Source organism: Monodon monoceros, unplaced genomic scaffold (genome assembly GCF_005190385.1).
Source record: "Monodon monoceros isolate NGI ecotype Baffin Bay Population unplaced genomic scaffold, NGI_Narwhal_1 Super_Scaffold_20, whole genome shotgun sequence".
Classification (NCBI taxonomy): domain Eukaryota; kingdom Metazoa; phylum Chordata; class Mammalia; order Artiodactyla; family Monodontidae; genus Monodon; species Monodon monoceros.
In genome coordinates, this window is record NW_021703777.1 from 70,874,734 (window position 1) to 70,902,259 (window position 27,526).

At 39.4% G+C, this 27,526-nt stretch overlaps 1 protein-coding gene across 3 annotated transcripts in view; it reads left to right on the forward strand.

The window, feature by feature from the left end:
- The window catches only part of ATP8A1 (ATPase phospholipid transporting 8A1), a 238,085-nt gene that overhangs the window by 125,171 nt on the left and 85,388 nt on the right, over positions 1–27,526 (forward strand). For all 3 annotated transcript variants that reach the window (XM_029235506.1, XM_029235508.1, XM_029235507.1), the window contains 2 exons: positions 11,754–11,892; positions 15,211–15,275. In XM_029235506.1, coding sequence (XP_029091339.1) covers positions 11,754–11,892; positions 15,211–15,275 — 204 coding nt within the window. The remainder of the gene's footprint in view (positions 1–11,753; positions 11,893–15,210; positions 15,276–27,526) is intronic.

Below are 27,526 nucleotides of genomic sequence, written 5' to 3' on the forward strand. Positions count from 1 at the left end.
CGTGGGGTGTTAGCGGGTCTCCCTTGGTCTGAGCTTCCATTCTTTGTTAAAATCAGCTGGAATTGGTATTCAGGAGGAGTTGTGGGGGACTGTTACCACACATCGTAGTGAGGCAGGTTTCAGTGTGTCAGCGCAGGTTCTGCTGGTGTGTCACTCTAACTTAAATTTAGCTGTCATAGTCCTAGGCTCATCCATTTTGGCTTCTTCCTTGGCTACTTTAAATGAGACTCGTTTTTTGTAATCTATTTTTCATATGGTTGGGATCTGTTTTTTATATAGACCATAATATTGGACTTGTAAGATAATGACTTTTAAACTGTGAGAGTGGTTTTCAAATCTCTCTTTTTTTCTAAGAGCAGAACCCATTTTCCAAACTAAGTACTGCCTGAATATATTTATATATTTTCAGTGTATATGTAATATACAGAAGCAGAGCTTCTCTGATTAACAAGTGGAGAGGTGGGGAGAAGCCCCTAACTGTCTCTCCCTTCAGACCCTTGCCCTCATCATGGTCCACGAGTGGCTTTTCAGGACTCTGGGGCTCCACGGAGCACAGTTTGGAAACCAGATAATATTCCGTATGTGTGTGAAATTTTTAGGAAATGTGCTTCTCAAAATTTCTATAGATATTTTCCCTCGCTTTTCAACAAAAGATCAGAACATCCTTGTGGTCATACACAAGACGTTTCTGGCCAATTTTGAATTAATGATGCAAAATGCCATTGACACATTAATGGTAGCATTATATTAAAGGCATTTAAAATGTGGAAGATTTGTAGAGCTTTTCCTGAAATCAAGAATGTATTTTTAATAAGTTACAAAATAAGTGGAAATATTATAATATGGTTACGGTTGTACTTTTAAACCCTGCTATCTGTCTTATCCCTCCAGTGTTTGTTCAAACAAGTAATTCAGTTTTCAAAATTTACTTAAAGGCCTTATTCCCTTGGGAGCTATAACTCCTAGCATAATTCCAAAAACATGTATCAAAATAAGCCAAGAAGATAATGCCATGTGTCCCCTGGTGCAATGCTTTGTTACTTTTCTACCCAGCTCATCTGAGCACTAGAATGCCCCCCTTCACCTCCAGGGCACAGTAAGGGAGAGAGGATGTGAAAGGTTTGAAAAAGTTCTCTGGATAGGGTTTTCCCTAGTGACAGTCATTTTTAGAGGATTTAGGACTTTTACATCCATCTATAAAATATCATCAACATCTCTGCTACACAGTTGTACAGTTTGGTCTCCAACACTTGCGTTCAGATGGTAGACTTTTCAGGATTAAAAAGAAATCATTTCTCTGATGCTATGAGTTGTTTCAGGATGTTCCTGAAACATCTTATTTCTTTTACGAAATAAAGGTCAGGAAGGTGACATTTATTACTAGGAAACCCAAGACATTCAGGAGCAAGAAGGCTCACATAGTTAAAATGCCAAAGAGATTATGAGAATCACATCAGATACTTGAGATGTCTTTACCCAATTTGAGGAGAATTGTAGCATCACTTGGGTTTTGTGGACAGAAAACACCTTTTCGTCTCTGTTCATCACCACTTGAAAGAATTTACAGTTGTCTCATTCTTTCAGACAGCACACTTGACCTGTTTTACCTTCTTTAGCCTATTTCTTTTGAAAGACAATGTATTTGGACTTGTAATTTAGATTATGAAACCACTTATAGTGTTGGTCTATGTTTTTAAATATTAGATTTTTTTTTTTTTTTTTTTTTGCGGTACGCGGGCCTCTCACTGTTGTGGCCTCTCCCGTTGCGGAGCACAGGCTCCAGACGCGCAGGCTCAGCGGCCATGGCTCACGGGCCCAGCCACTCCGCGGCATGTGGGATCTTCCCGGACCGGGGCACGAACCCGTGTCCCCTGCATCGGCAGGCAGACTCTCAACCGCTGCGCCACCAGGGAAGCCCTAGATTATTTTTTAAATTAAGAATTTATTTGTTATTTGGTCGGGAAAAAATTGCAAATAAATAACAGAATAATTATCAAGTCTTATACTTCATTAGCAGTGGTTTCTCTGTAATTTCTCACCTTCCTCTTTGATCTGCTACTTTATATTTATTTCTAAGGCACAAATTTATTTGCCTCATACTTATAGTATGCTGCTGGATTCCTTTGAAAATTAGTGGTACAGAGGGCTTTGATCTTACTTATTGGGGAATATTTTATAATTAAACCATTGGTTGAAATATGAAGGTATTCCTTCATGGTAAATAGAGTTTTTGAAAAATTTTTATATTTATTTGCTTCAATAGGGAAATGCAATTGCATAAATTACCTGCTAATCACTTCTGATGTTTGAGAAAGCAAATTATTTATCTTGAGCATTACAGAAAACAGTGAGATATAATACTTGTCTAGTATTTCCCTGGTGATAAAATTGTTCTTGTCTTCTTCTCTTATTATGAGGCATAAATTACAAAATATGCTTTTTGAAAAATCTAAACTTACCCCATACTTTTATCTGTTAACGTCTTTTAGATTAATTATGGGTCAGAGAGGATCATTTTTGAGCTTAAGAGTAATCGAAAAGCTACAATTTTGGCAGCATTTAGCACCCCTTTGAATCAGATAGCTGTGTTGTGTCTTATATGCACAAATTTTTATAATTCATAGTTAATATATATCTTCCACTAGATTGAAGCTTCATGAGAGCAGGGATCGTTTTTATCGAACTCATCTCTGTGTCTCCAAGAACTGCCTGTCTGGCCTGTATTAATCACTGAATAAGTATTTTATGAATAAATGAATGAGTCAATTAAATTATTAATTCAAAGGCTAAATTTACTTAGTAAGTGCTTGCTTAACGAAAGCCTGCCTTCTGTTACCCACATAGTTCATGCTTTCTGCACATTTGAGGATGTTGGTTTCAAATGCGTTGTCACTAAGGATACTTGAGGGATGTGTTAGAAAAGGTAGCTAAGGATTTTAAAGGATGCATTCGTTAGAAATTTAGACTCAGTCATTTTTTTAAAAACCTGTCTTCCTACTTATTTAACATATGAATGTGGGACACACTTGGTCGCAAAGATTCAACAACAAATGCCTCAGCACTTGTCAGGCTCTGCTGTGGGCTCAGGGGGCACAGGAGGGGGAAAGGATGGAAAAATCCCTGTCTTCATTTCAGTGCAGGGAGATAGGCAGTAAACTTAAACACTGGAAAATGTCATTGCAGACAGGGCTTAGCACCCTGGGCTCCGCGATAGGCCCCGAGATAGGACAGTGAGGTAGTTAGTGATCTTTTTTTTTATATTATCTCCTTGGTTCCTCCCCAGAATATGGTTGACATTTCTGGGATTTTTTAGAAGACTGCCTTGATGTGGCATAATACAGATTGACCACTACACTCGGGGGTAACTAAGAGCAGTCCAGCACCCTTCCCAACATATGGTGGGGAGTGGTGTAGAGGATTCCTAGAGAAATAGAAAACTTAATGAAAAACAGAACTTTTCCTGAACATTTATGACTGCCAAATTCACAGTAATTTCTGTATTCGAACTGAATACTTTTTCAGATAAAACCACCCGTTTCTATTCTTAGTAGCTGCCTATATCACTTTCATTTGTACTAAAAACTGAAACGTACTAGATGAAAATTTACATGATGTACTGGTGATTGTGTGGTTTCAAATTCCAGTAGTTTCCTGTTTTACTGTTTGCTTAAGAACATTTGCAGTCTGTCAGCTTATCTACTAAGAAGACCTGCCAGTTTTTGAGCCTCTACTAAGCTTCAAGTCCTCTGCTCCTTAACTTGATTAGTTAGTTCCAGGGGCCTCTAACATGGGGTACACAAAATGAACCATTGGGGTAAGCAAGAAAATGTTATAACTTCTGTTTCTATTTATGTTTTACTCATCTTTTTTTTTTTTTTTTTTTACAATTTGTTGTTGCATCTTGCAATATATATAATTTATTAACATTAACAAAGCAAATCGGTTATACAAAAGATATAGACATACCTAGTCTTAGGTAAGTACTCAACATCTTTTCCTACCTGTACTCAAAAAAAAAAAAAAAAGTTAAGATAATCTATTTTCATCCTCAAAACAACTCTAGTACAGCCATATTATTAGCCTTATCTTGCTGATGTAGAAATTCTTAAGTTATTTGCTGAAGGACACATATCCAGTAGTTGGCAGAGCAGGGATTCAAATCCCAGTTCTGTCTTAATTCCAGATCTCATGTTCCTAATCCGTATGTTATTCTGCCAGCATGGTTTAAAAGAAAGCAAGAATGTATGTAAAATGTTGGCGACTTGAAAAGTAAAATGTAACCACGTGTGTAGTTGAGTCATCATGAGATCAGCCCTTGGGGTTGGGAGGCATGGTATTCAGGACCCGTCTGCGTAGGAAATGAGGCAGGCTGTGTGCACTCTGTGTAATGTAATGTACTCTATCCTCCTTAAAAATGAAGGTGGGGGGCTTCCCTGGTGGTGCAGTGGTTGGGAGTCCACCTGCCGATGCAGGGGACGCGGGTTCGTGCCCCGGTCCGGGAAGATCCCCCATGCCGCCGAGCGGCTGGGCCCGTGAGCCATGGCCGCTGAGCCTGCGCGTCCGGAGCCTGTGCTCCGCAGCGGGAGAGGCCACAACAGTGAGAGGCCCGCGTACCCCGAAAAAAAAAAAAAGAAAATGAAGGTGGGAATATGTTTTTCATGATTTTCCCTCAACTCGTCTTTAGAGTTTTCTTAGTGAAAGTACTTAATATTCCCTTAGATCTCTAATCTCACGCTTCTCCTTTCTGGCTGATCGATCCCTAATTATGAACGCTTTGAGGTAGACTTTCCACACTGGGTTTTGCTCTCTTCTCACTCAGATAAGATGGATGTGTTGTTTTTGCAGGCTACACCCAGTCGCCTCTCAAATCCTGATTCTTTTCAGCTGGGTGTGTGAATTCTGACCTTAGTTGGCAAGCCCTTGGCTCTGTGACAATTCAAATATGATTTCTGTGGTTCAAAAAGCACCAAGTTAAAACCTCCTTCTTGGCCTTGGTTGCCTGATTTCTCCAGAAGCAGGCTAATGAGCCATGCCAATGATTTAACGCTGTTAGTCTTAGTGTACTCTAGCTCAGCTTAAACTGAAAGGACAGAGGTATGAGAGTCTCTTCTGTTAAATAAAACCCCTTTGTTGTGTGCAAAGAGATGTTGAGAAGAGAAGCACAAGAGTGAATGATGCCCAGTGGAATGCAGACCAGAGAGAAGCCGGTGATCTTTGAGAGCCAGCGTTGTAGAATGGTTCTGAGAATCCCATGGCCACCAGGGCCTCTGTATTCCAGAGCTACCGTACCTTAAAGCTAAAGAGTTTGATGACTGCCACAGCCTTCCAACTGGTCTGGCAACCTCCATTCTTCCCCATCCATCCCCAGTTGGCCACCGGTGAACCCTGTGAGTGTAAATCTGATCCTGTCCCTCCCCTTCTGCAATTCTTCCCCAGATGCCCTTTGCCTTTGGAATCCCAAACATAAAAAATAGCCCCTTTGATTTCCATTCCCTGCCGGTTTTTCAGGCTTATCGTTTTCCTAACTTAGTACTCAGAGTTTGAGATGACTGATCCAATTTCATCCTCAGAACAACCCTATTAAATTAGCATTATTTAAATCACCACACACCTCGCTTCATTTATCGGTTCCATATTGACTAAATGGCAGCTTCTCAAACACAATGTGCATTTGCATACCTCTGTCTTTGCAACATGTGATTTCTTCCGTTTGGGATTTCTTCCTGCATCCCTCCCCACCTCTCCCAAGTGCCTGGCTAATTCTTAATTCTTCGTTTAGGATTTTAGGTCAAATGTTAACTCGTGTTGGATGGTTTTTTGGAGCCACCCAAACTAAGAAAACACTTATTTCCTGTTTTTATCTTTTGTGCTCACAGAAGATTTTGTGTTTACTTCTAAGGTAGTATATAGCATATAATAAAGTGATTATTTAGGGAGAGTACTGTTTTTCTCTGATGGTAATCGTATATTACAGTTGAGAGGCTCTGTCTATAGTTTGGGATTGCAAGGAGAGGTGAGAGAACTGGGACCAGAGGACCTAAGGCCAGGCTAAGAAAAAAGGGTCAGAGCTGACCCAGGAAGTATCAAGAGCAATCAGTCAGGATGGAGGCCGGTGCAGAGATGCACTGCTCACCAGTATTATGCATCAAGGGTCTGCGAACTCCAGCGCAAGAACCACATTCACCCACTGCCTATTTTTGTAAATAAAGTTTTATTGGAACACAGCTCCATCCATTTGTTTACAAATTGTCTTTGGCCATTTTCACACTACAGTGACAGCATTGAGTCATTGCAGCACAGAATGTACGACCCTCAAACCCTAAAATATTTACCATCTGTCTCTTTACAGAAAAAGTTTGTCAGCCTTGCTGGAGACAAGCAATTAGGTCCTCAAACCAGCAGCACTGTCACCAATGTACATTTCCAGGCCTCATCTCAGACCTACTCAGTGAGAAATTCTGCGGGTAGGGCCCACTGATCTGTGTGTAATAAGCCCCTCAGGTAAATCTGAAGACCGCTGCTCTCCATTTTTGCTCCTGTGGCTAATTACTTGGGGCTTGATGACAGCCAGGCAGCAGGGTCTAGGAGAAACAGGTACCAACGCAAGGCAAGGGGGTACAGTCAGAAAACAAGGAAGGGAGGATCCAAAGAATGGATTCTGAAGTACAAATTCGAGGGAGGAAGGGACTATGGTTGTGTCCCACCATCTTGCCCAGAACTACCTGCTCGGTGTGTGTGTGAGGGAAGGAATGCAGACACACGTGTATGTGTGGAAGGAAACCAGTCCCAAAATGTGAGTCTGGGGCCTGCAGGTGGAAACAGGAAACAGGTACCCCTGGCAGGAACGCCTCAGGACTGAGGCTGAAACCCATTCACAGAAACAGAGTATTACCAAGAACTGAACAACAGAGACAAATGTTTAAACCTGATGATCTACATAAAATTCTAACTTTCATTTAATCTCAGTTTTACTTTCCATTCGCTGCCTTGGGGTGTGTATTGATTCTTGGTGTCTTGTTTGTACCATCCTAGCTCAGCTCTACCCCAGTTTGACCTGACATAATTTATTCAGCCTCCCCGAAGCTATTAACTGAATGAATCAGTGTAAAGCACGTAGCCGTATCTGGTATTTCTGTGCTAAGGAAATGTTTCTTCATCTGCCTAGTCACAATCTTATTTTATGTTGTAACAAAGGTTCCCAAATGTTACTACTATTTATTCATATTTACTCCAGTGATAAAACTTTATTTACCAGTATTATTCCTTTTATTTGTCTTCAAAGAAACTTCTGCCCGATAGTCCATGTTATCGTCTGAAGCCCAAGTTGATATGAGTTTGATAACTATGCTTTTCCTCATTTAGGAACATATCATAAACTTTTAAAAAATACGAAATAATCTAAGCCCTGACACAATATTTGCTTATATGGAAATAGGTCATTTTAAGGTTCTGTTATTTCCCAATATATGTAATATAAATGTATTGGGGAAAAAACACAATTTCCAAATCTGTCATAATACATTTTACCATAGTTTTTAAATACTCTACATGACGTTTGTATCTTCACTAGGGTAGAAATTTTATACTTATATCCCTTTTTAAAAGCATTACATTATGAACATCTAAAAGAGAAAATAAGATTATTGATGACTTTTCTAGGTAAATAAATATTATTTCATGATTTTTCACTGATAATTAAATCTATATTATATCAAAGAGGCATCAACTGAAACCTTTATAACTTTTGGCACAGTGACATTTTGAAAGTAAAATTAGTCTTTGGAGGTTTTTTTTTTTAATTCCATAAATGCCATGGGAATTTTATCACATTTCAACACTTGCTGAATATGTAATTCCCATTGTGACCATTAGTGGCCATCTGTGTAAGGTAATACATGTTTGGGATGAAATTGATTATGGCCTAAACGCTCTTGTGTTATGATCAGGAAAAGCACGCAAAGTTCAAATCTTTTTTCCTAATGATCATTGTGTAGCTAAAGATATTCATTTCCAGAGGCTGAACAGCCTATCACTCAAGATCTAATCTCACAATAAATGACACCAGGGCCAAAGGAAAGGAGCCTGCAGAGCCTTCCACTAAAATTAGTAAGTGCTGTACCTGAGGATAAAGGGAAAATTAACAGGCTTTCAAATGTAGTTTTTCTTTCGTAGGCATCAAAGTAGACCCACTGCAATTTTGCTAAATATTCAGAAATGTTTCATTAGAAATTCCTGTTATCATAGCCACCAACATGCTCCAAGTTAACCTACTTGTAACATTTCTCAGCATATTCATTGCTGGCCCTACCTTTTTGGTGCTTTATATTATCTTTGCCTGGTTTGGAAAATGTTTCCTTTTTACCTGTGCAAAACCAGCTGCTTTCCTTCTTTCAGATATGCTTTCAGTGTGATCTCCCCCATGCAGTCATTTTATTTTTATTAGGTTTGTGCAGAGTAGTGTATACCCATGTACTTCCTGAGCTCATATATCCCCTTAAAGTAGAACTAGAAAATAGGCAAATAAACTTGTTTATATATTTCTAATTAGTGTATTCACATCTTGGCTCTCACATTATCTAGTTACCCCAGGGTTTTGTGAAACATACTACAAAAAACATACTTTTTTGGTTTAAAATTTTTGAGAGCTTATATTACTGAACTATCTTCATGATCGTTTAAAATCTTATCATGCTTTCTGTGGAATATCTAACATTTGAACACAACTATATCCTGATCTTCCCTGGCACATGGGCCAGAATGATTTAGCTACTGATTTCCTAAAAGTAGCCGAAAGAACTGATGAAATCATTGTCTCAGTGTTGGAATTACAGCAGTTGTGCTGCTGGCATAGTTGATGCTGAACTGGTCTTCCTTTTCATTCTTGAACTTCTTGATGATGATGATTCATCAGGTTTTGATAGATTTCAAATCTGCTTCCCATTAAAGATAATAAAATAATGCTATCTTTTTAAAGAAGGAAATTTGCTTTCCTGTCTTATATATTATATACTAGGAAGTCATGCATCAAGTGAATCTAATAGCTGCATAAGTTATGTGGAATATATTGAAGAGAAAATAGTCTAGATTGCAACAATACTTTAGAACATTTGGATTGGGGTTTTTTTTGGTTTTGTTTTTTGTTTGTTTGTTTTGTCATCCACTCACTCTGCAAATATACCAAATGCTGACTATCAGTGTTCTGGAGATACAGTATAAAGGTGAACAGAACCTGGTCCCTACTTTTCCTTTTTTCAACTTAAAATTGCACTTTTTATAGGTAGCCAGGGACCAAAGACTCCCCAGAGCTCTTCTTCAGCATCTCCTCGGAATCTGATGTGGTATGTCTGGGCTTACAGGGTCTCCTTTGAGTCATCACTTAGTGCTCAGGCCAGCATTGTTATGAGGAATATGCCCAAGTTAAGGACCCTTCACTCCCTCATGCCGAATAGGGACATCAGCCTACAACCAGAGGAGGAGCTGCATTTGTTCCTCTACCTAATATTACTTAAGTAGAAACGAACTTTAAGAAGTCAACGCTAGCCCCTCACAGACTGATGCCTACTTAATTTACTTCAGCCAACATTTATGGGGCAGAGACTGGGAGTTGACCACTATCTTGGGTACCATCCTAGACACAAAGGGACAAGAACACGATGGGCAATACAGAGGATATTGGTTCAAGTCCTGCCCTTCCGTAATCTATCAAGTTATGTCACTGTGACAAATCATTGCCCCCCTCTGGGCTCCTGTCTCCTCATTTGTGAAGAAACAAGGAGCTTGAAGGCATGATCCCTAATTTTGAACAAAACTACCAGAGTCATACGTTTAAACAGGTAATCTTAATATGATAAATTAAGTATGTATAGATGAGCAAAGTTCTATCAGAGCACAGCAGAGGGGAAAACTTGTTTTAAGAAATAAAGGAAAACTTCTTTTGGACTTCCAGGATGAGCCACGTTTCACCAGGCAGAGCCGTGGTGGATGTGTGTGTGTCTGTACACATAGCTACACACGTAAACACATGCATGTGTATATATACTAACACTGATGCATAGGCTCGCGCATCTATATTTAAGCCCTGTGGCAGAGACTGCAGGCCAGCTAATTTAACACCTATTCCTACTGCCCTTCTGCCTTGCCCCTCCACTGAGGCTGGAAAAGCCAAATACTAACAGTTCAGGATGGCCATGTAGCACCATCGGGCCAGTTGCTGTATTTGGAAATAGACTGAGGACTTTTAGAAACCCTTTCGCTTTTCAAATAAGGTGCTTTTACCACCTTTTCCTTGTCTTCAGTGTGGCTGTTATAATTATAGCTGCGACAGCCACCTTGAGACACTGAGAGAGATCTGGAGAATGCGTGGAAATATAGTCAAGCCAACGATCTTATACCCATAGCTACCCACTTCAGTACTAGTGATGTTAGAAGTCTTTATTTAAGCCACTTTCAGTCAGATTTTTTTCTATTATTTATAGCCAAAAACATTCCTAAGCAATATACTCATCAACTACACACACTCACTCTTATGTGTTTGTATATATATTTAACTTTATTTTCCATGCCTACCAAGACTTGGGGTTATTTTTAGACTTGAATTGTGATGAAAAGTAAATAGGACTTAATGTTAAAGGGAAAAATAGAAAGTGGAATGCTTTCTTTATTATTATCAACCCAGACACTATCCTTTGCCATAATCTCCCTTATATCTCGTCTGTCCTTGTCTGATATTGTAAATTAAAAAATGAAGTCAAGAAGGGAGAAAATAGTTGAGAAGAAAGATAAATGCTGAAGTAGTTCATTCTGGAGGTTAGGTTATGGGGAAAATGGGTAAGACTGAGAATCGGTTTTGGCTTGCAGAACACCGTTGGGAAGGGTACCCAACTAGTGACAATGCCTGGTCCCATGATGCAAAGAAAGATTTAAATCTTAATCCATTATTGCCCATTCCTATGTATTTAGGACCGAGAACACCATTATCCGTTTCCATTTGGCAGGCCAGGTTTCCCTAACAGCCAGGAGATTGTTCTCACTTTTCCCTCCATTTAGGAAGATGAGAGAAGCAACCATTCTTCTTCTTTGTCAGAGATGAGAACAGCTTCCCACAGTGTTTTGGTTGTGTTCAGTCTTGTATGAAAGATACCATCTAAGGAGCAAGAGATCTTTAATGGTCTCTGACCTTCCACTATGCAAACATGGAACCATGTGAAAAACACTCAGCCCTGTTCTTTCTTTCAGAGACTAATGCTATCACTTTGTTTATTGCTCCTTTCTTCATCCTTTCTCATTGTATTTTGTGTCTACATTTCCTGACACTGCATCAAATTACAATTTAATAGTGTTAGCCTGTAACCTTACTCTTTTTCAAACAGATCAGTTGGATTACTTCTTCACTGTGGTGATCTTCCATAGTTTTTGTTTTTATTTTTTCTTAATAGCTGCCTGCTCCTTTTTAACTGTTTTTGATTCCCCCCTTCTACACTTCTGTGTGTGTTTTTAGAATCAGTTCCTTACCTTAGGGAGGAGTAAGATAAGACAGGTAGCTTCAGGGAGCCTAAGTCTCCTGCCAAAAGTACTGGATGAAAGTTAGGGATCCTTGAGAGAGAAAACTCAATGGGGTATTTGGAATTTACAACAAATTCATGAATTATCGTTTAGCCTCTGATTTTAAAACATATATACACTTCAATTTTTCATTCTTAAAGAATCTAAACGTTTTTTTAATCTTAAAAAATGTTACCACTCTCTTTCTCCAGAATCTTCAGCTACTTGGAGCCACAGCCATCGAGGATAAATTACAAGATCAAGTGCCTGAAACCATAGAAACTCTAATGAAAGCAGACATCAAAATCTGGATCCTTACAGGAGACAAGCAGGAAACTGCCATTAACATTGGTAATTCACCTAATTTAAACTTTAAGTCATGGTGCTTTTTAACATGTTTTGATATATTTTAGAAGATAGATTTGAGATATTTCAAGATTTGAAAGATTTGGTATTTTCAGATTTCCATATTTGTTAATATCATTGGGCTTGTCTATTTACTTATGGCCCCAGTGCCCCTTTAAATTTGCAATGATTGTATGTACAGCCAAACTTCAGCTCTTGCAACTATGTAACACCCTCTCTTAACTTTGCATCCCTGCCTAGCCCCACCTCCCATCCATAATTGGCACATGTAGGTAACCATTCTGCAGCTGTCTGCCAAAGTCTGGAGGTGGGGATTATGGCAGGCTTGTATACCGACACTTGTTTCTGTGACCAAAGATTATTTCTGAGATAGGAAGTAAGGTTCTTGCTAGTTTTCACTCATCCTACAGTTAATTCCAATTTTGCAGAAGGAGGTTGTATTAGGCAGCTCAGGCTGCCATAACAGAATACCACAGGTTAGATGACTTAAGCAACAGAAGGTTATCTTCTCACGATCATGGAGGCTGGAAGTCCAAATCAAAATGTCAGCAGGTCGGTTTCTCCTGAGACCTCTCCTCCTGGCTTGCAGATGGCCGCCTTCTCTCTGTGTCCTCGCCTGACCTTTCCTCTCTGGATTCTCACAGAGCATCTGGTGTTTCTTCCTCTTCTTATAAGGACACTAGTCCTGTTGGATTAGGGATCACCCTTATGACCTTAGTTAACTGTAGGTAGCTCCTTAAAGACCCTACCTCCAAATGCATTCACAGTGGCAGTTAGGGTTTCAGCATATGAATGGGGAGGTGGGGACAAAATTCAGTCTGTAACAGAGGAGAAAGCTAATATTCGCTGTTAGAGGCCTATAGTACCAATAATATGCAAGAAAAATATTGCTTTTTTCCCCCAATTCAGTAATAGTTTGTTGCCTGAACACTGTGAACCCTGACAGTAACCTCTGGATGATATTGATTTTATGAATTACATGTAAAACTCTCCCAAAACTAAAGAAAGCATTTCAGCGGTATTCACAAGATGAAACCACTTTTAGAAAGTCATCAAGTATCATGTATCTAAAAACATATAACTAATACTCCTTTTAGAAGTGTGAGTAATGACAGTATTCTGTGATAAATACTGTATTTATAAATATAGTATTTATATTAAATAGTATAAATGCTATAAATTTATAGTAAATTGATGTTGTTAATAGAGGAAACTTAACTTTTAAAAGAAAACTAAGCAGTAGAAGTTTAAACCTACAGGCCAAACAAGTTGTTAATTTTGATTATAAAAATTATCACTGGTGTTAGAGACAAAACGGAAAGAAGATGTATGAGAATACAGAATGCTTTAGAATCAGGAGACCTGGAACACACAGATATGATAAAGCAACATGACTACAGATAGAGGAAAAATGCATGGTGGGTAAAGAGTAATATGTGGGCAAAATAAGCAATCCTCAAGATGGTTCCAGATTTGTAGCCATTATGAAAGTTCCTCTGGAAAGGAGAGTATGGTGGTGGTTTCTAGCAACATTTAACCTTTAGAATCTTAGGCCATACTTGTTCCTAGAAAAGGGAAGGTAAGATTCATTCATTCAGCAAATGATGATGGTGCCTATGGTGCCAGGCATCAGTTAAGAACAGGGAACAAAACGTATCAGAGTCTCTGCCCTCAGAGCTCAAATCCTAGTCAGGGAAACAGACAATAAAGTCAATGAGGACACATAGTATATTCGATGGCAATAATTGCTCTAAAGAAAAATAAAACAAGGAAGGGAGAATAGGGCATTGCACAGAGGGATTCAGTTTTAAATCAGGAAGTCGAGAAGAACTCTTGAGAAGGCGACATCTCAGGAATGACCTAAGAGAGGAAAAGATGTCACTTGGATGATTCGGGAGAGCTGTCTTCTGTTCTAGAGAAAGAACAAATGCAAAGTGTGAGAGGAGGAGAAGAGGTCAGCAGTGTAGCAGAGCCCGGGTTGGATGGGCCTCCCAGACCGTTGTCCAGACTTGGCTTTTATACTGAGTGAGATGGGAAACCATTGGATGGTACTGAACTGAGCAGAGGAAACACTTGATCTGACTTTCCTGTAAAAAAAAAAAACTATATATATATATATAATCTCTGTCTGGCTGCTAGACAGAGTAGACTCAAAGGAAAGCAAGTGTTGAAGCAGGAAGGCCAGAGGCTATTGAATTCATCCAGATGAGATATGGTGGTGGCTTGGACCACCAAGTAATAACAGTAGAGGTGGTGAGAAATGGTTGGGTTCTGGATGGATTTTGAAGGTAGAGCCAACAGGATTGATTGATAGATTAGATGTAGGGTATGGAAGAAAGAAAGGAATCGGGTAAATGCAAGGTCTTTTAGCTGCAGCAGCTGAAGGATGGAGTTGCCATTAATCAAATGAGGAAGACTAAAGGAGAAACGGGTTTTCTGGGGGGAGGTTAAGAGCCTGGTTTTCGGATATGTTCAGTTTGAGATGCCTATTTTACACCTAAATGTCTGCTATTAAGTAGGCACTGGCATGTGAGAGTCTAGAGTTCAGGAAAGAGGTCTGAATGGGATTTATGAGTTCTAGAGTGGTTAACATTTAGATGGTGTTTAAAACCTTGGGAAGGAGTGAGATCACAAAGGGAGTGAGTGTAGATGGTATTGTTTTAAATGTGAGGCCCGCCAGCAAGGTTGCCTGTTTTTCTCCAGCCACGTTCAGCTGTAGGCAGACAGGTGCAGAGTGAGCCGAGTTGGCTTAATCAGCAGGTGATTTTGCCCTGCAGCAAGTATAGCAAAGCAAGAGAGGGCAGTTGAGTAGAGGATGTGATGCAATCCAAGGGCAGGAAGATTGTGATGGGATCAATGGTCCAAGAGAGAGCCAGACAACCCTCCTGAACCCTTCTCCCAAAACAACCACCGGCCCACCTTCTGCTCTTCGTGTTGGTCATCGTGAAGGATATTTCATACACATTTATCAGTTTTCAGGACGTTGAGAATCCTTACTGTAATCTCTTCCATATGTGTTTATCAAGACAGCCTTAACACTCCAGGTAATGTCCTTGTATCTTATCCCTCTTACAGCAAGCAAGAGCATTTCTTTTTTAAACTTCCTGCAAACCTAGAAAACAGCCATCACTTCTATTAAAATAGATAAAATTTTAATTTTATCAAATAAAATAGATAAAATTTTAATTTTATCAAATAAAATAGATAAAATTTAGAATTTTGTAGTATTATCGTGTTAACGTCCTCACCTCTTCTCTCTAGAGAAATTAATTATATCAATCTGTTTACTCTGTTTGGACATAGGACACTCCTGCAAACTTTTGAGGAAGAACATGGGAATGATTGTTATAAATGAAGGCTCTCTTGATGTAAGTAAGATTATCTTTTTAAAAAAAAAAAACCTTTAATAACTTAATTATCTTGTAGCATTTTATTTTATATTCAGCTAGCTGTGGAAATATTTTATTTTCCTGAGGTTAAAAGATACCTTACTACTATTGTTCTGCTAGAACAAACGTACACTGTTTTGAACCATTGATGTAAAAAGATGCTAGCTTTGTATCTATGACAGCTAAAAGAAATTGCTAAATGATTTGCTTAATGTTGTGAGACAAGAAAGCTGCTTTACAAAAGCATTATGTCAGGAGGTTGCTGAGTGACTGCAACTTATTTGTATCTGCCTGGGTATTTTGTATATTAAGCATTTAATGTCTGCTTTAGCTTCCAATGTTGATATTTTGCTTCTTTTAAAAAAATGTGAAAGCTGTTGAACACCAAATAACCAATAGTCAAGTTGTTTTTTGTTTTTTATCATTTATTTTTTTGGCTGCGTTGGGTCTTCATTGCTGCACGAGGGCTTTCTCTAGTTGCGGCGAGCGGGGGCTACTCTTCATCGCAGTGTGCAGGCTTCTCATTGCAGTGGCTTCTCTTGTTGCAGAGCACGGGCTCTAGGCGCGGGTTTCAATAGTTGTGGCGCACGGGTTTCAGTAGTTGTGGCGCTCGGGCTTAGTAGTCGTGACTCACGGGCTCTAGAGCACAGGCTCAGTAGTTGTGGCGCACGGGCTTAGTTGCTCTGTGGCATGTGGGATCTTCCCAGACCACAGCTGGAACCCATGTCCCCTGCATTGGCAGACGGATTCTTAACCACTGTGCCACCAGGGAAGCCCCTCAAGTTTTTTTTTTAATGCCCTAACTTCTGGGCTGAAATATGAATTCCTAGGATGTCTTTCTTCATGGCTGTGTTCACATGAAGTTATATTTGGAAAAGAGGGAAAGATTTTTTAGGAATATAGTGTAAAATAAAAGTTAACAACAAAAAAAAAAGAAAGTAGGTCAAATGACCTGTAAATACTTTAAAGGAAAGGTGAGTGCAATTTAAGATAGAAGACAGAACGGGAGAGGTGATTATAAAACCGCTTGAAACAGTCATTGTGACGCAAAGAGCAGAGCAGAGCAAACCTGATAATTAGGGATGTTGGAGAAGCCGAGACCAGCTTTGTAGAAGGGATGATGAAGACGCAGATGTTTTGAAGTTGGATATGAAACAAATTACATGTAAGAAGTATTTAGCTTCTGATTTTTAAACTGAAATGGTGACCTCTTTATTATTTGTCCTTAAAACAATCCTTGTGATACTCTTCCCTTTCTTGTGAAATCTTTAAGCACCTTGTAGCCTGAAGAATAATATGTGATTTTGCAATTATGAGAGTTGTTTATGCCTTTCATTATTGGGGAAGTGCTTTTTGTGAATGAAGCTTTAATCCTAAACACACACACACACACACACACACACACACACGCACACGCAAAAAAAAAAGCCAGCCCTCCAGAAGCTTATAAATAATAAGGGAAGTAAAGTGCATTCAAGTAACAGATATGTAAATAAGGTAGATAGCTTGCTGTGAAAATATCACGATGTTTAAGGAACTATTTACAAAGTAAGTGGCATTTAGTTACATAGAGGTGAGTACCTGAGTAAGGGGGACAAAAGCAGAAAGAGCTGAAAGTTACTGGAAGTAAGTTCAAGGCATATTTGGGGCATGAAAGAGGAACATTAAACTTGAGCACAAGGTTATAATTTTTTAAGTATGTTTTGTTTGAATAAATGTAGGCACAGAATGTAAAATTTAAAAGTTACAAAAAGGGAAAGTATAGGTGGCAAAAAATGAATCTCCCACCTTTACACCCAGCCTACTCGTTTACCTCCCTAGGGACGGTCACTAGTTCCAGTCTTGTGTGTTTGTCCAGAGATGTTCTGACTTACCTAAGGGATATATGTGCATGTCTGTGGACGCATCCTTTGTTGTTAAACACAAATTGCAGCATGCTGTCCACACTGCTTGATACTGCACTTTGCTTTTCTCACTTAATATATCTGAACAATTATTTTATAATGGTCTGTGTGAAGCTACCTAATTCATTTTAATGGTGGCACAGTATTTATAAGACAGCCATAAAGAAATGACAGAGGGGGGTTAAAACTGGAGAGCTAGTCTCGGGTCAGCTGTGGAAAGCTGGGCCAGGTTTGAGAATTTGCCTTCATAGGCGAGGGAAGCAATTACATCAGCCTCTTAAAAGAGGTGTGATGTGTAGAAGCAGTTCTACATAGGCAAGTTGGAAGGTTGGGAGGCATGGGTCGCAGGTAAGGGACCAGGATAAGAGTTAGGGAGGAGGAAATAGGGGCACCAATGCCAGCAATGTGGTGTGAAATTCAGGGAAACTTATCCCATGGGGTCCCTGAGAAGGAGCCATCGAAGGTGGTTCCAGAACTGGGTTGCAGTTGTTCACAACATTACAAGACCCTCAGTGTAAACATCCCCATAATCCCTGTAGACCATTAGGCCTTTGTCAGCATCATGGGTTACACGTGGTACCCAGGTTTTCTGACACTTGAAGGAAGTCAGAAGTGAGACCTGTGAGGTCAAAGCAAAAGCATGACCATGCTTGATTTGACATCCTTCTTGTCTGGATTTAGGCTTTCATTTTATGTAGAGTGTGCTAGCATTGCTTCTTTTGTTTTCATCTGTTTCGTCATTTTTCTCCAACTCTTAGACAAACACAGTCTTGAAGTGTTTTAAGTATCAAGTGATGTAAATAGCAATCTCAAGAAAAAAAAGAGAAAACTGAAATACCAAAAATATTCAATGTACTGAATCATGTATTGTTAAGACAGGTTTATTTATTTCCATTTTGAAGTTTCCAAGATGGCAACTGAAAAGTAATAAACACCTCATTGGGACTTCTCTGGTGGTCCAGTGGCTAACAATCCGCCTTCCAATGCAGGAGATGCAGGTTCAATCCCTGGTCAGGGAACTAAGATCCCGTGTGCCATGGGGCAACTAAGCCCATGCGCCACAACTATTGAGCCTGCGCACTCTGGAGCCCATGTGCCACAACTAGTGAGCCTGAGTGCCGCAGCTACTGAGCCCGCATGCCTCAACGAAGACCTGATGGGGCCAAATAAATAAATAATTTTTTTTTAAAAGAAAAGTTATAAACACCTCAAAGGCACTTGCACTACCTATTGCTGCAGGACCAAACGTAGAGCCTCAGGGGAGTACTCTATTTCAGTGAGAGCAGGGACACCCGTCTGTCTGTTTTGGTTTGCCATTCTCTCTCACTCCCCAGCAAGTTGCCTAGCCCATAGTTCGTACTCCGTAAATATTTGAGAAGTGAGTCACTGAATAAGGTTTAATTAAGGGCTTCCTTTAAAAACAGAAAAAGGTTGTGTATCAGTTTTAAGTTTGGTAGTAATCGATCATATCTGATACTTAAAGAACAAGTGTTTAGAAATGTCCTTAGCAATTCAAATGCCAGTTAGGTATGGAAGATCACAGGCAAACACTGTGGCTGAATGAACTGACAGACTCATCCAGCTCCAGACTACCTCGGGTTCTCGCACTGCTGTCCGGAGAAGGTTTTTCTCCCCAGGAGTTAAGTGGTGACTTAACAAATCTGGCTGACTGGGGTGAGACCTGCTGTGGCAAACTCATTTGCTTCTCAGCAGGAAAGGAAACAGCACTTTGCATCATAGCTCCTTCAGATCTTGTATCATACAACCCATGGCTGAGATTTCAGGCAGGCCATTAGAATGAGTCTAGGTAAATCATTATTTATTTTTCATTGCCATGGAAAAGAAAAGCATCCTATGTGTTCAAATTGTACTGATAATAGTAAGAGATAGGGTTACCACTCCATCAGCACAAAGAATAATTAACATTTAGGTGATAAACTTAGGAACATGCCATCTTAGGAAATAATATTAATATAATAGGAAATAAATTGTGGGTGTTCAGGGTTTTGTCAAGTGACAGTTTTAATGTACTCAAATCATTCTGTGCAGTAGCACAGCGGTTAAGGTACAGTTCTGCCTCAACTGAGTGGGGCACCCTGGGCAAAGTGAAATTAGATAACTTCTCTGAGCCACTTGTGCTGCCTGTCAGGTGAGGATAATGTTACCCTTGGATTGGTATGGTTAGCACAAGGCATGGCACGTATAAAAAGGATATGTTACAAAATTGTGTAGAAAAATAGTCTATGTTGAAGGCTTGCTCTACAGACCTAACATGGAAATCTGATGGGCTTTTCTGCCTCTGCACATTCCCGGTTCCTTTCACAGCAAAAGCAGCACACCCTGCTAGTATGACACCTGAGAGCAAAGCTAGGTGTTCTCACCCAGTTACCTGACAGTGTCAGCAAAAGAGTTTCTTAAAAAGCTTGATCATACTTGTTTTAATTTAGAAAGTAAGAATTTCATGGAGGAGCATCTTTAATAATCTAAAGTAGATCAGAATCTATTAGATATTTGTTAGGTAACAGAACTTCTATCATGTGACTTTGAACCACTTTGTTTTGGGTTCTGATTATGATCTTGGTATGAGACATTTTCTTAAGGGTCTGCAAAAGCACAAATTTTAAATTACTGGCTTGAAGGATATTTTGTACTTCTTCCCTAACTCTACAGAAATGCCCAGGAAGTATCCCATTAAATTCACAGAAACCCCTTCCACTTAATGACCTAGATCCTGTCTGTTAAAACTGGAAACATCTGAAAATGTGAGCTAAGAACTAGGGAGCCTCCTATGTGACCTATCTTTAGCTCCCAGTGTCTGATTACAGCATCTTTCAAAATGTAGTAAAACAATTCTGGAAGGACTGAGTTGATGTTCTATTAAGGGGTGTGATTATTATAGTATTCATATCCCCCATAGCATACCAACTCTGTGAATCTCTGGAAATACTTTCAGGTGACCCAGAATATCTTTTTTGATGGATATGATCTAACTTTTTCTAAAAGGTAGAAAGAAATTGAAGACTGATTCATTGAGATAGCTCAGGATTTCACTACCCTCATTTGTCAAGTCTGGGTAGGTGGGAGGAACCATAATTTCTTAAGCCATTAACTCTGTAGGTACCCAAATCATCTTTCTTGAGTCTCACATGATATACCTGTAACCTTGGCCTCTCCTCCTTTTACCATCTTTTTTATGTGGAGAGTTGTGGGATCTGTCCTTAGAGGTAGGGCTGGATCTTAAATTTGTTGTTGTTTTTTCTCCTCTTTTCTACTGTCTGGCTTCCCTAGGAAACAAAAAGGGGCAGAGAGGAAAATTACTTACTATATATTTATTGAATCAACAGAAATGATGATTAAATATGTATGTGAGGAACTTGGAGAAATAAATTTCTTCCACTCAGAGTCAAAAGGCTTCCAGTTTTCCCAAGTTGAACTCCTGAGAAGCCCTGCCCACCTCTCCTGCTGATCATCTGGGCACAGTTTTTTCAGTTTCTGCTTCTGTTGACGTTTACATTTAGCCTGATTAGGAGTCAGCACCCAATATAAGGAAGCAGAGTACGGATCCCAAAGGAAAATGCAGCTTTTTGACTGTGTGAAAAGGGAACTGCTTACCCCTGCAGGGTTCTATGCGTGGCTATTACAGTCATAAGAAAAACACTAGCTTATGTTTATAAGTGCTTATTTTTTGTACTAAGTACCGGACTAAGGATTTTACAAGGACAATCACATTTACACCTGAAAACATTAGTAGGCAGATACTATTATGCCCAACCTTGAAAGGCTAACTTGCCCTCTAGTGCTAAGCAGCCCTGGAGGATGTATCTAAGTCACTGGATTCCAGAGTCTAAGAAAATAAGAGTTTTCTGGGCCTCAGCTGCCAGTGACTCTTATAAAATAATAATAATAATATCCATCTCTAGGATGTTGTTGTGAGGATTAAACAAAACAGTACCTTTTAAGTACAAGGTCTGGCATTTAGTAAGCACTTAAGAAGTATGGACCATTATCATGATCATTATCATTTCTTTTAGCATCATTATTCCTGGGGGTAGGGGCAGTTTCATTTTGCCAGCTGCTGTAAGAGGTGATTTTAAACAGCTGCCCTCCTCACTACTTAAATTTCTCTACTTAATTTGCAGATATGAACTTAAGCCAGCCTAGGTTTGATTATGGATACCAGTCTTTTCCCTCCCTCATATATTTTACAGAAAATGAATTGTTAACCACATTTCATATTAACAAGGATAAGAATATATATTTTTCAACACCACGGGAAAAGAAAGCCCTTTATGGGATTGCACATTTTTTTTCCTAGCTGAATTTGATTTTCTAACACCATGTAAGCTTCAAATGTAACTTACAGGCATTCATGACATAAATGGTGAAGTTGTCATCTGCACCCTTTTAAGCTCGACTTATATGTATTATGCAGACAAACCTTACTGCTTGGGGAACCAGTCACTGTTGAACGGCTTCTGAAAGAAGTCCAGAATAAGCAAGTTATTGACTTGACTCCGGAAAAGGAGGGGAAAAAAGAGAATTGAGGCTACTTCAAGTTTTGTCTTGATATGTCCCATGAGTCTAATGCAATACGTTTTGTATTGCTTTGAAAAATAGTTCAGGCAGGTTTTAAACCACACTGAGTTTTCCTCCACTGCCAGCTCGGGAACTTTAGTACTGTGAATTCTCTCTTGCCATTAGCAAAGCTGTTTCAGCTTTTTTGGCCTGAAAATGTTTAAGATCTCAGTTTAACTTTTAAGGTGTTAATGTATCCCTATCAAAAGCAAAGATATGTTTTTATAATGTCCCATTGCAAGATGATTGTTCAAATACTGTCTGGCACACGGCTTACTTCAAGTAGCTCTCAGTGAAGAAAGCCAACTTTGTTCCATTTGAGAGAAACGGGTTAGTAAAAACTATATATAAACATTACAAAAAAAGAAAATAACATAAGAACAAATAATCTGTTCTCTGTTCCTCTGATTTAAGACGGTGTCTGCCACAAGCCAAAGACTGTGGTTGAAAAAGTTCCATCAAACCCATTGTTTGGTCTCATAGAAACAAAATGTGTCCCCTTTGCTCAAACAAAATTCTGTAATCTTGGGTTGTGTTCAGATCCCTAAGTGAAGTTGTTCACAGATTCATAGTGTTGCTGTTCTGAGAAATTCTTCCTCCCCCTAAGCCTGAATATTCGTTATCTTTTTTTTTTGGCTAAACATCTGAGCTCTTCTAAGACTCTCTGAGACCTAGAATTACGGTTAAATGCCTTCTAATCAGTCTGCCCTCTTGCCATCTCCCAACAGCTTGATGGCATTTTTGAGGTGAGCAGACCATGCCTTGTGACCTTTTTTGCATCTCTTCTTTTTGTATCTTTTGATGAATCAGCATAGCCATAAAATTGACAGTTTACAGGAAACCTATGTGTCAGGTAAATCTGCATGCGTTAGCCTCTGCTCCTATACGGATGACGGTGTCTGTCTCAAATACAGATGGAGACTTTGAGTTCACAAAGCCAACGCCTGTGGGATCCTGAATCTTGACCTAGATTGCTCTAAGTCCAAAACTGTTTTTCTTTTTGTTCTTAAATAACCCTTCCTTCTCCAGAGGTAAAGGGGACTCAGTCTCAGAAAAAAGCATTCTGGAAGGCACGCCCCACGTTTGCCAGCTTGCCCCTACCTCCTCTCCCGCTCACCACCAGGACTGCAGAGCAGCTGAAAGAGGAATGCTCTTCTGGGAGATGGTGGCGTTTGGGCATCTTGTATTTACGAAATTCAGGAACGACCCTATATTTCGTTTTACTGTGACAGTTGTACATAGATTTATTTGAATGGATGTGGGAAATAATGGAAATGGTGTGCATTTGGAATGTGCAGTGAGAAAACACAGCAAATAATGATTCTTCGGTATGCCTACATTAATTAATTCAGATCATTAGGGAAATGGGCCCAACGTCAGCTTTCTTTGTGGTTCTGGGTAAGAATTTCTCACAGACCCCAGTTGTTACTTTCTCCAAACCGTTGATTTGGTAATTTGCTTATTTTCAAAAAGCCGGTTGTATATTCTGTGCAGCCTCTTCTGGCTGAATTGAAGGCCATACGAGAGACTGGATGTCTGCCCATCCAGTTCCTCCAGGACACTTCCTCCTGCCCTTGAGTCACCGCCGCCGCTGGAGAATATTTAATGCCAAGCTCAAAATAAGTGTTTAGGAGACTTTCAGTGGTGGTTTCAAATAATTACTATGAGAGCTTTGGTAAAAGCCTTTATCCACAAAACTATTTAAATTATATAATTATATCCCCTACCTCACTCTTCCTTCCTTTCCCGGGATTTGTCTGTCTTTGCTCTATGCCGCCATCCCAACACTGAAAGATAGACTTACACCCAGATTGGACACTTTCTGCCTTTCTCTCTAGGGTACCCAAAACGAGCATAGAAAGATGCCTCACAACGAATTATTTGCCTGATGGAACCTATCATAACCCCAAATCCCAAACCTCTGCCCAGGGGCCAAGAGCAATTTACCCAGCGCTGCAACTTCCTTTTCTTAGCTTCTTCCATTCTTTGACCTGTTTCAGATGGCATGACCCTACTGGGAGATTGGGCCGTTTCCTCAATTACAGTGTTTTATATCTACGCCTGCCCTGGAAAGCTCATATCTGTGTATCAGCAAAGCATGAAAAAATTTTTTTTCTCTGTTTCCCTCTTCATTATATTTAGCAATATGTATTGATTAAGTGCATTTGTTTGGCTGCCTTCCACTAAGCTGTTTTAGAAGACCTCTTTGGCCATATGTTTTTAATGATTTCACCTTCTGTCTGCCTTTACCCATTTTAGAAAAATGACTTTATGTTGGTTTGGTTCTATACAAGTATGTTTTTAAAGGTTATGTTCTAATATAGCCTAGGAGTTTAGAAACACCGGTTTTTCTGGTCAGAAACTGTCCGAGAGAGAGTGATCCTGACGGGGATGAATACTAAATGGACCAATTGTATATAAATGTAATTTCTCTTTACTCTCAGGTATATGTTCTTTACCACTTACTACTGCCTGCAGTAGCTAAAGAAGTAGTTGATATATGTGTTGCATAGGGTTATATGGAATGGCCAGTGTTCCACTGAATCAATAATACAGTGTCAAAAGATAATACCCAATGGTTTACCGACGTTGCTGTCATGGAAATCATAACTCACTCTTTAAGAACGTGCTAACATTGTCCATACTTGATATGGTCAGAATGTATTATTAAGAATGTCATTGGAATGTTCCATTGATTTGTAATTTTAGGGTATGAACATTTGGAGAGTGCAAAAATAGAGAAAGAATGAAACATTATTTGGCCATAAGTTTGTAAATACCTCATGTCTTAAATGATGATGAGGTGGGGCCACAAACCACCAAAACAGCTAATAAAATAGGTGTTAGTTTAAGATTTTTATATATATTCTCTTATTTGACATTTTAAGTTAACTGATAGTAGGTTTTAAAACCAAGTAGGTAAACTAAGGTTTTTTCTCACACACACACACACACACACACACACACACACACACACACACACACCCAGTAAGTATTTATTTATCTGCTTTTAAAAATCATCAATACCTAAGAAGTTAAGTTGATGGTGTTAGAGCTGAAGAACATGACAGCGAAATAAGTCCTCTGTGTTTTGTTTATCATTAGTTATTTTCAACCTACTATTTGTGAAGCTCTCATTTGCATATAATGCTATTGTATGTAACTGCATATATATATATATATCGATATATCTTTATGGGAGCTTAAAGTCTAACATATATTGATGTGGTCATCTGCAAAAAACATAGTATGAGAGAAATGCCAAATCACTTTGTAACTTTCAAGTTATTTTCTGCTCAAGAGTTGTATCAGGGCCTCCCTGGTGGCGCAGTGGTTAAGAATCCACCTGCCAATGCAGGGGACATGGGTTCAAGCCCTGGTCCAGGAAGATCCCACATGCCGCGGAGCAACTAAGCCCGTGCGCCACAACTGCGTGAGCCTGCGCTCGAGAGCCCGCAAGCCACAGCTACTGAAGCCCACGCGCCTAGAGCCCGAGCTCCACAACAAGAGGAGCCACCGCAGTGAGAAGCCCGCGCACCACAATGAAGAGCAGCCCCCGCTCGCCGCAACTAGAGCAGCGGCGAACACCCAGTGCAGCCGAAAATAAATAAATAAATAAATTTAGTTTTTTAAAGAAGAGTTGTATCAGGTTAGAGACAGAAATTAAGAGAGAAAGAAAAACAGTCTAGGTTAACTTTATAAGTATTTGTCCTCCTACCATCTAGCAAGAGCTACATGCCATATGAGAAGAGATAATGCCATCTTTTCTGTAATTGAGGGAAGACAGGTTTCCAGATAGTTTTTATGTAGAAGAAGTAGTAGCTAGTAGAGTTGGGTGTTAGCGATGAAAAAGTAGATTGAAATAAAATTGCCATTAGGAGATTTCAAAAGGAAACTGAAAATCATCTCAGTAATATACCACTTGGATTGCACTGATGTTGTGCAGTGATTGACAGGTTGCAGAACATTCATTCTTCTTCGGGTGTTGACATCTCTCTTAGACCTGATGTCAGAGGAAGGAAAAGAAGTAGTCTTTCCTGGAAATCACCTCTGAGCCAAGCACTGGGCAGGACACCTGAGTTAGCACATCTTGTCACCACAATAACCCTACAAAAGAGATATTAACCCAATCTTATGAATGAGAAAAATTTGATTGAGAGAAATTAAGTAACCTGCCTGAAGAAAGACAGCCATGAAGTGGGAGAACAACGGTTCAAACCAAGTCATTCTGATACCATATTACTGCTAATTAGTCAAGTGAAAAAATAAATAAGGACGAGGTAGATTGGAATACATATGTACTCCTGGTGAAGAAGTTTATCGATAGGCCATGAAATAAACTTACCTGTGACACCTATGATGTGGGATATAATCCTTTGTAGAACGCTGAGCCTAGGTAGCCACCTGATCCAAAAGTATTTTGGAGTTCTTGGTGTCTTAAGTTAGTGGTTGAAGCCATTCCTTATTTCTCATTTAGTTTTTTCATAAGGAATTTTTTTTCAAAATAAAACACCTAATAATTTCCTTTCCAAGAAAGGTGAAAACTGCTTGATTAGCTTGTTTTCACCTTATATTCTACAACCACCTAAAGGTGAGGAAAGCCTTGTGTTCTGAGCCATGGGGTATGTTTCAGCTTCTGGAACTTAAGTCCTTTACAATGGGGCTTCATCGTTTTGCTTCAGATGTTATTGGTGCCCAGAAGCATCATGTGAACTCTCATGGCCATCCTTGGCTTTCTAACTAAAAAAGCCCCACTTTTTTATGGTTACATATTTGTTACATGTTGATGGCTGCCTTCTCTACACTGATTGGTAACTTGTGCACATCAGCTGACGAGTTCTGAAGAGTTATTTTACAGTGACCCAACCTCCAGCAAGTTGTCTTATTTCATCAGTCGCCATCTTTGTTCCACAAGATGTTCTCCTGTAACATTATGTTGCATTTTGTCCTTTTGGTGGAAAGTAAGTGAAAACAAAAACCCACAGTGCTGCTACTAAAGTGAGAAGCACAGGCTTCATAAACTTAAGTCTATTCTGACAAGGGTGAAAGTTGTGTGTCTTCCAAAAGTGATTCAGCATTAGCCAAAATTCTATGCTTATTTCACTTAACTGGTGGTGAACTCATGATAAACTTATGATAAACATAAATTTATCATTTGACCTGCACACATTTAACAGATTCCCAGGAATAAATACAGGTGCTGAAGGCTTATTTGTATTCTGACCCAAATACCAACATATAGTTTGAACTAAATAAGTATTATATGTATACTTTTTTCCTTTAACCTTTGCTCTTTGGCTTAGTCTTGCTGATGACTCCTTCTGGGATAAAATGAGTGATCACACATTTTCTTCCGTCACTATAAGTAACTGTGGCCCTGGAGCAGGGTGTGGGTGTTACGACACCCACACCACGACATTTAGGTGTTACATTTTACACTGTCTGTAATCTTCACATCATTTCTGCTGGTTAGACTGGAATAGACTAGTCTTCTAGTCAAAGGCAAGAGGCTTTTATTTACCTCTCCTTAGGGATATTTCCACATTCTCTACTGGGGTGTTTCCCGGATATGTTCCTAAGTAAGACTCTCTGTTCTGTAAACCCCTGAAAGGAATCAGGAAGAAAAACCAAAGGCCAGAGGCTGAAAAGGGCCATTTTTATGCAAGTGCTTTCTGCAACATTACATTTGGGGCCATCAAAATCATAGTTCTTAGGTGGCCTAACATGTTCTTTGCACATCTGGCCTCCGGG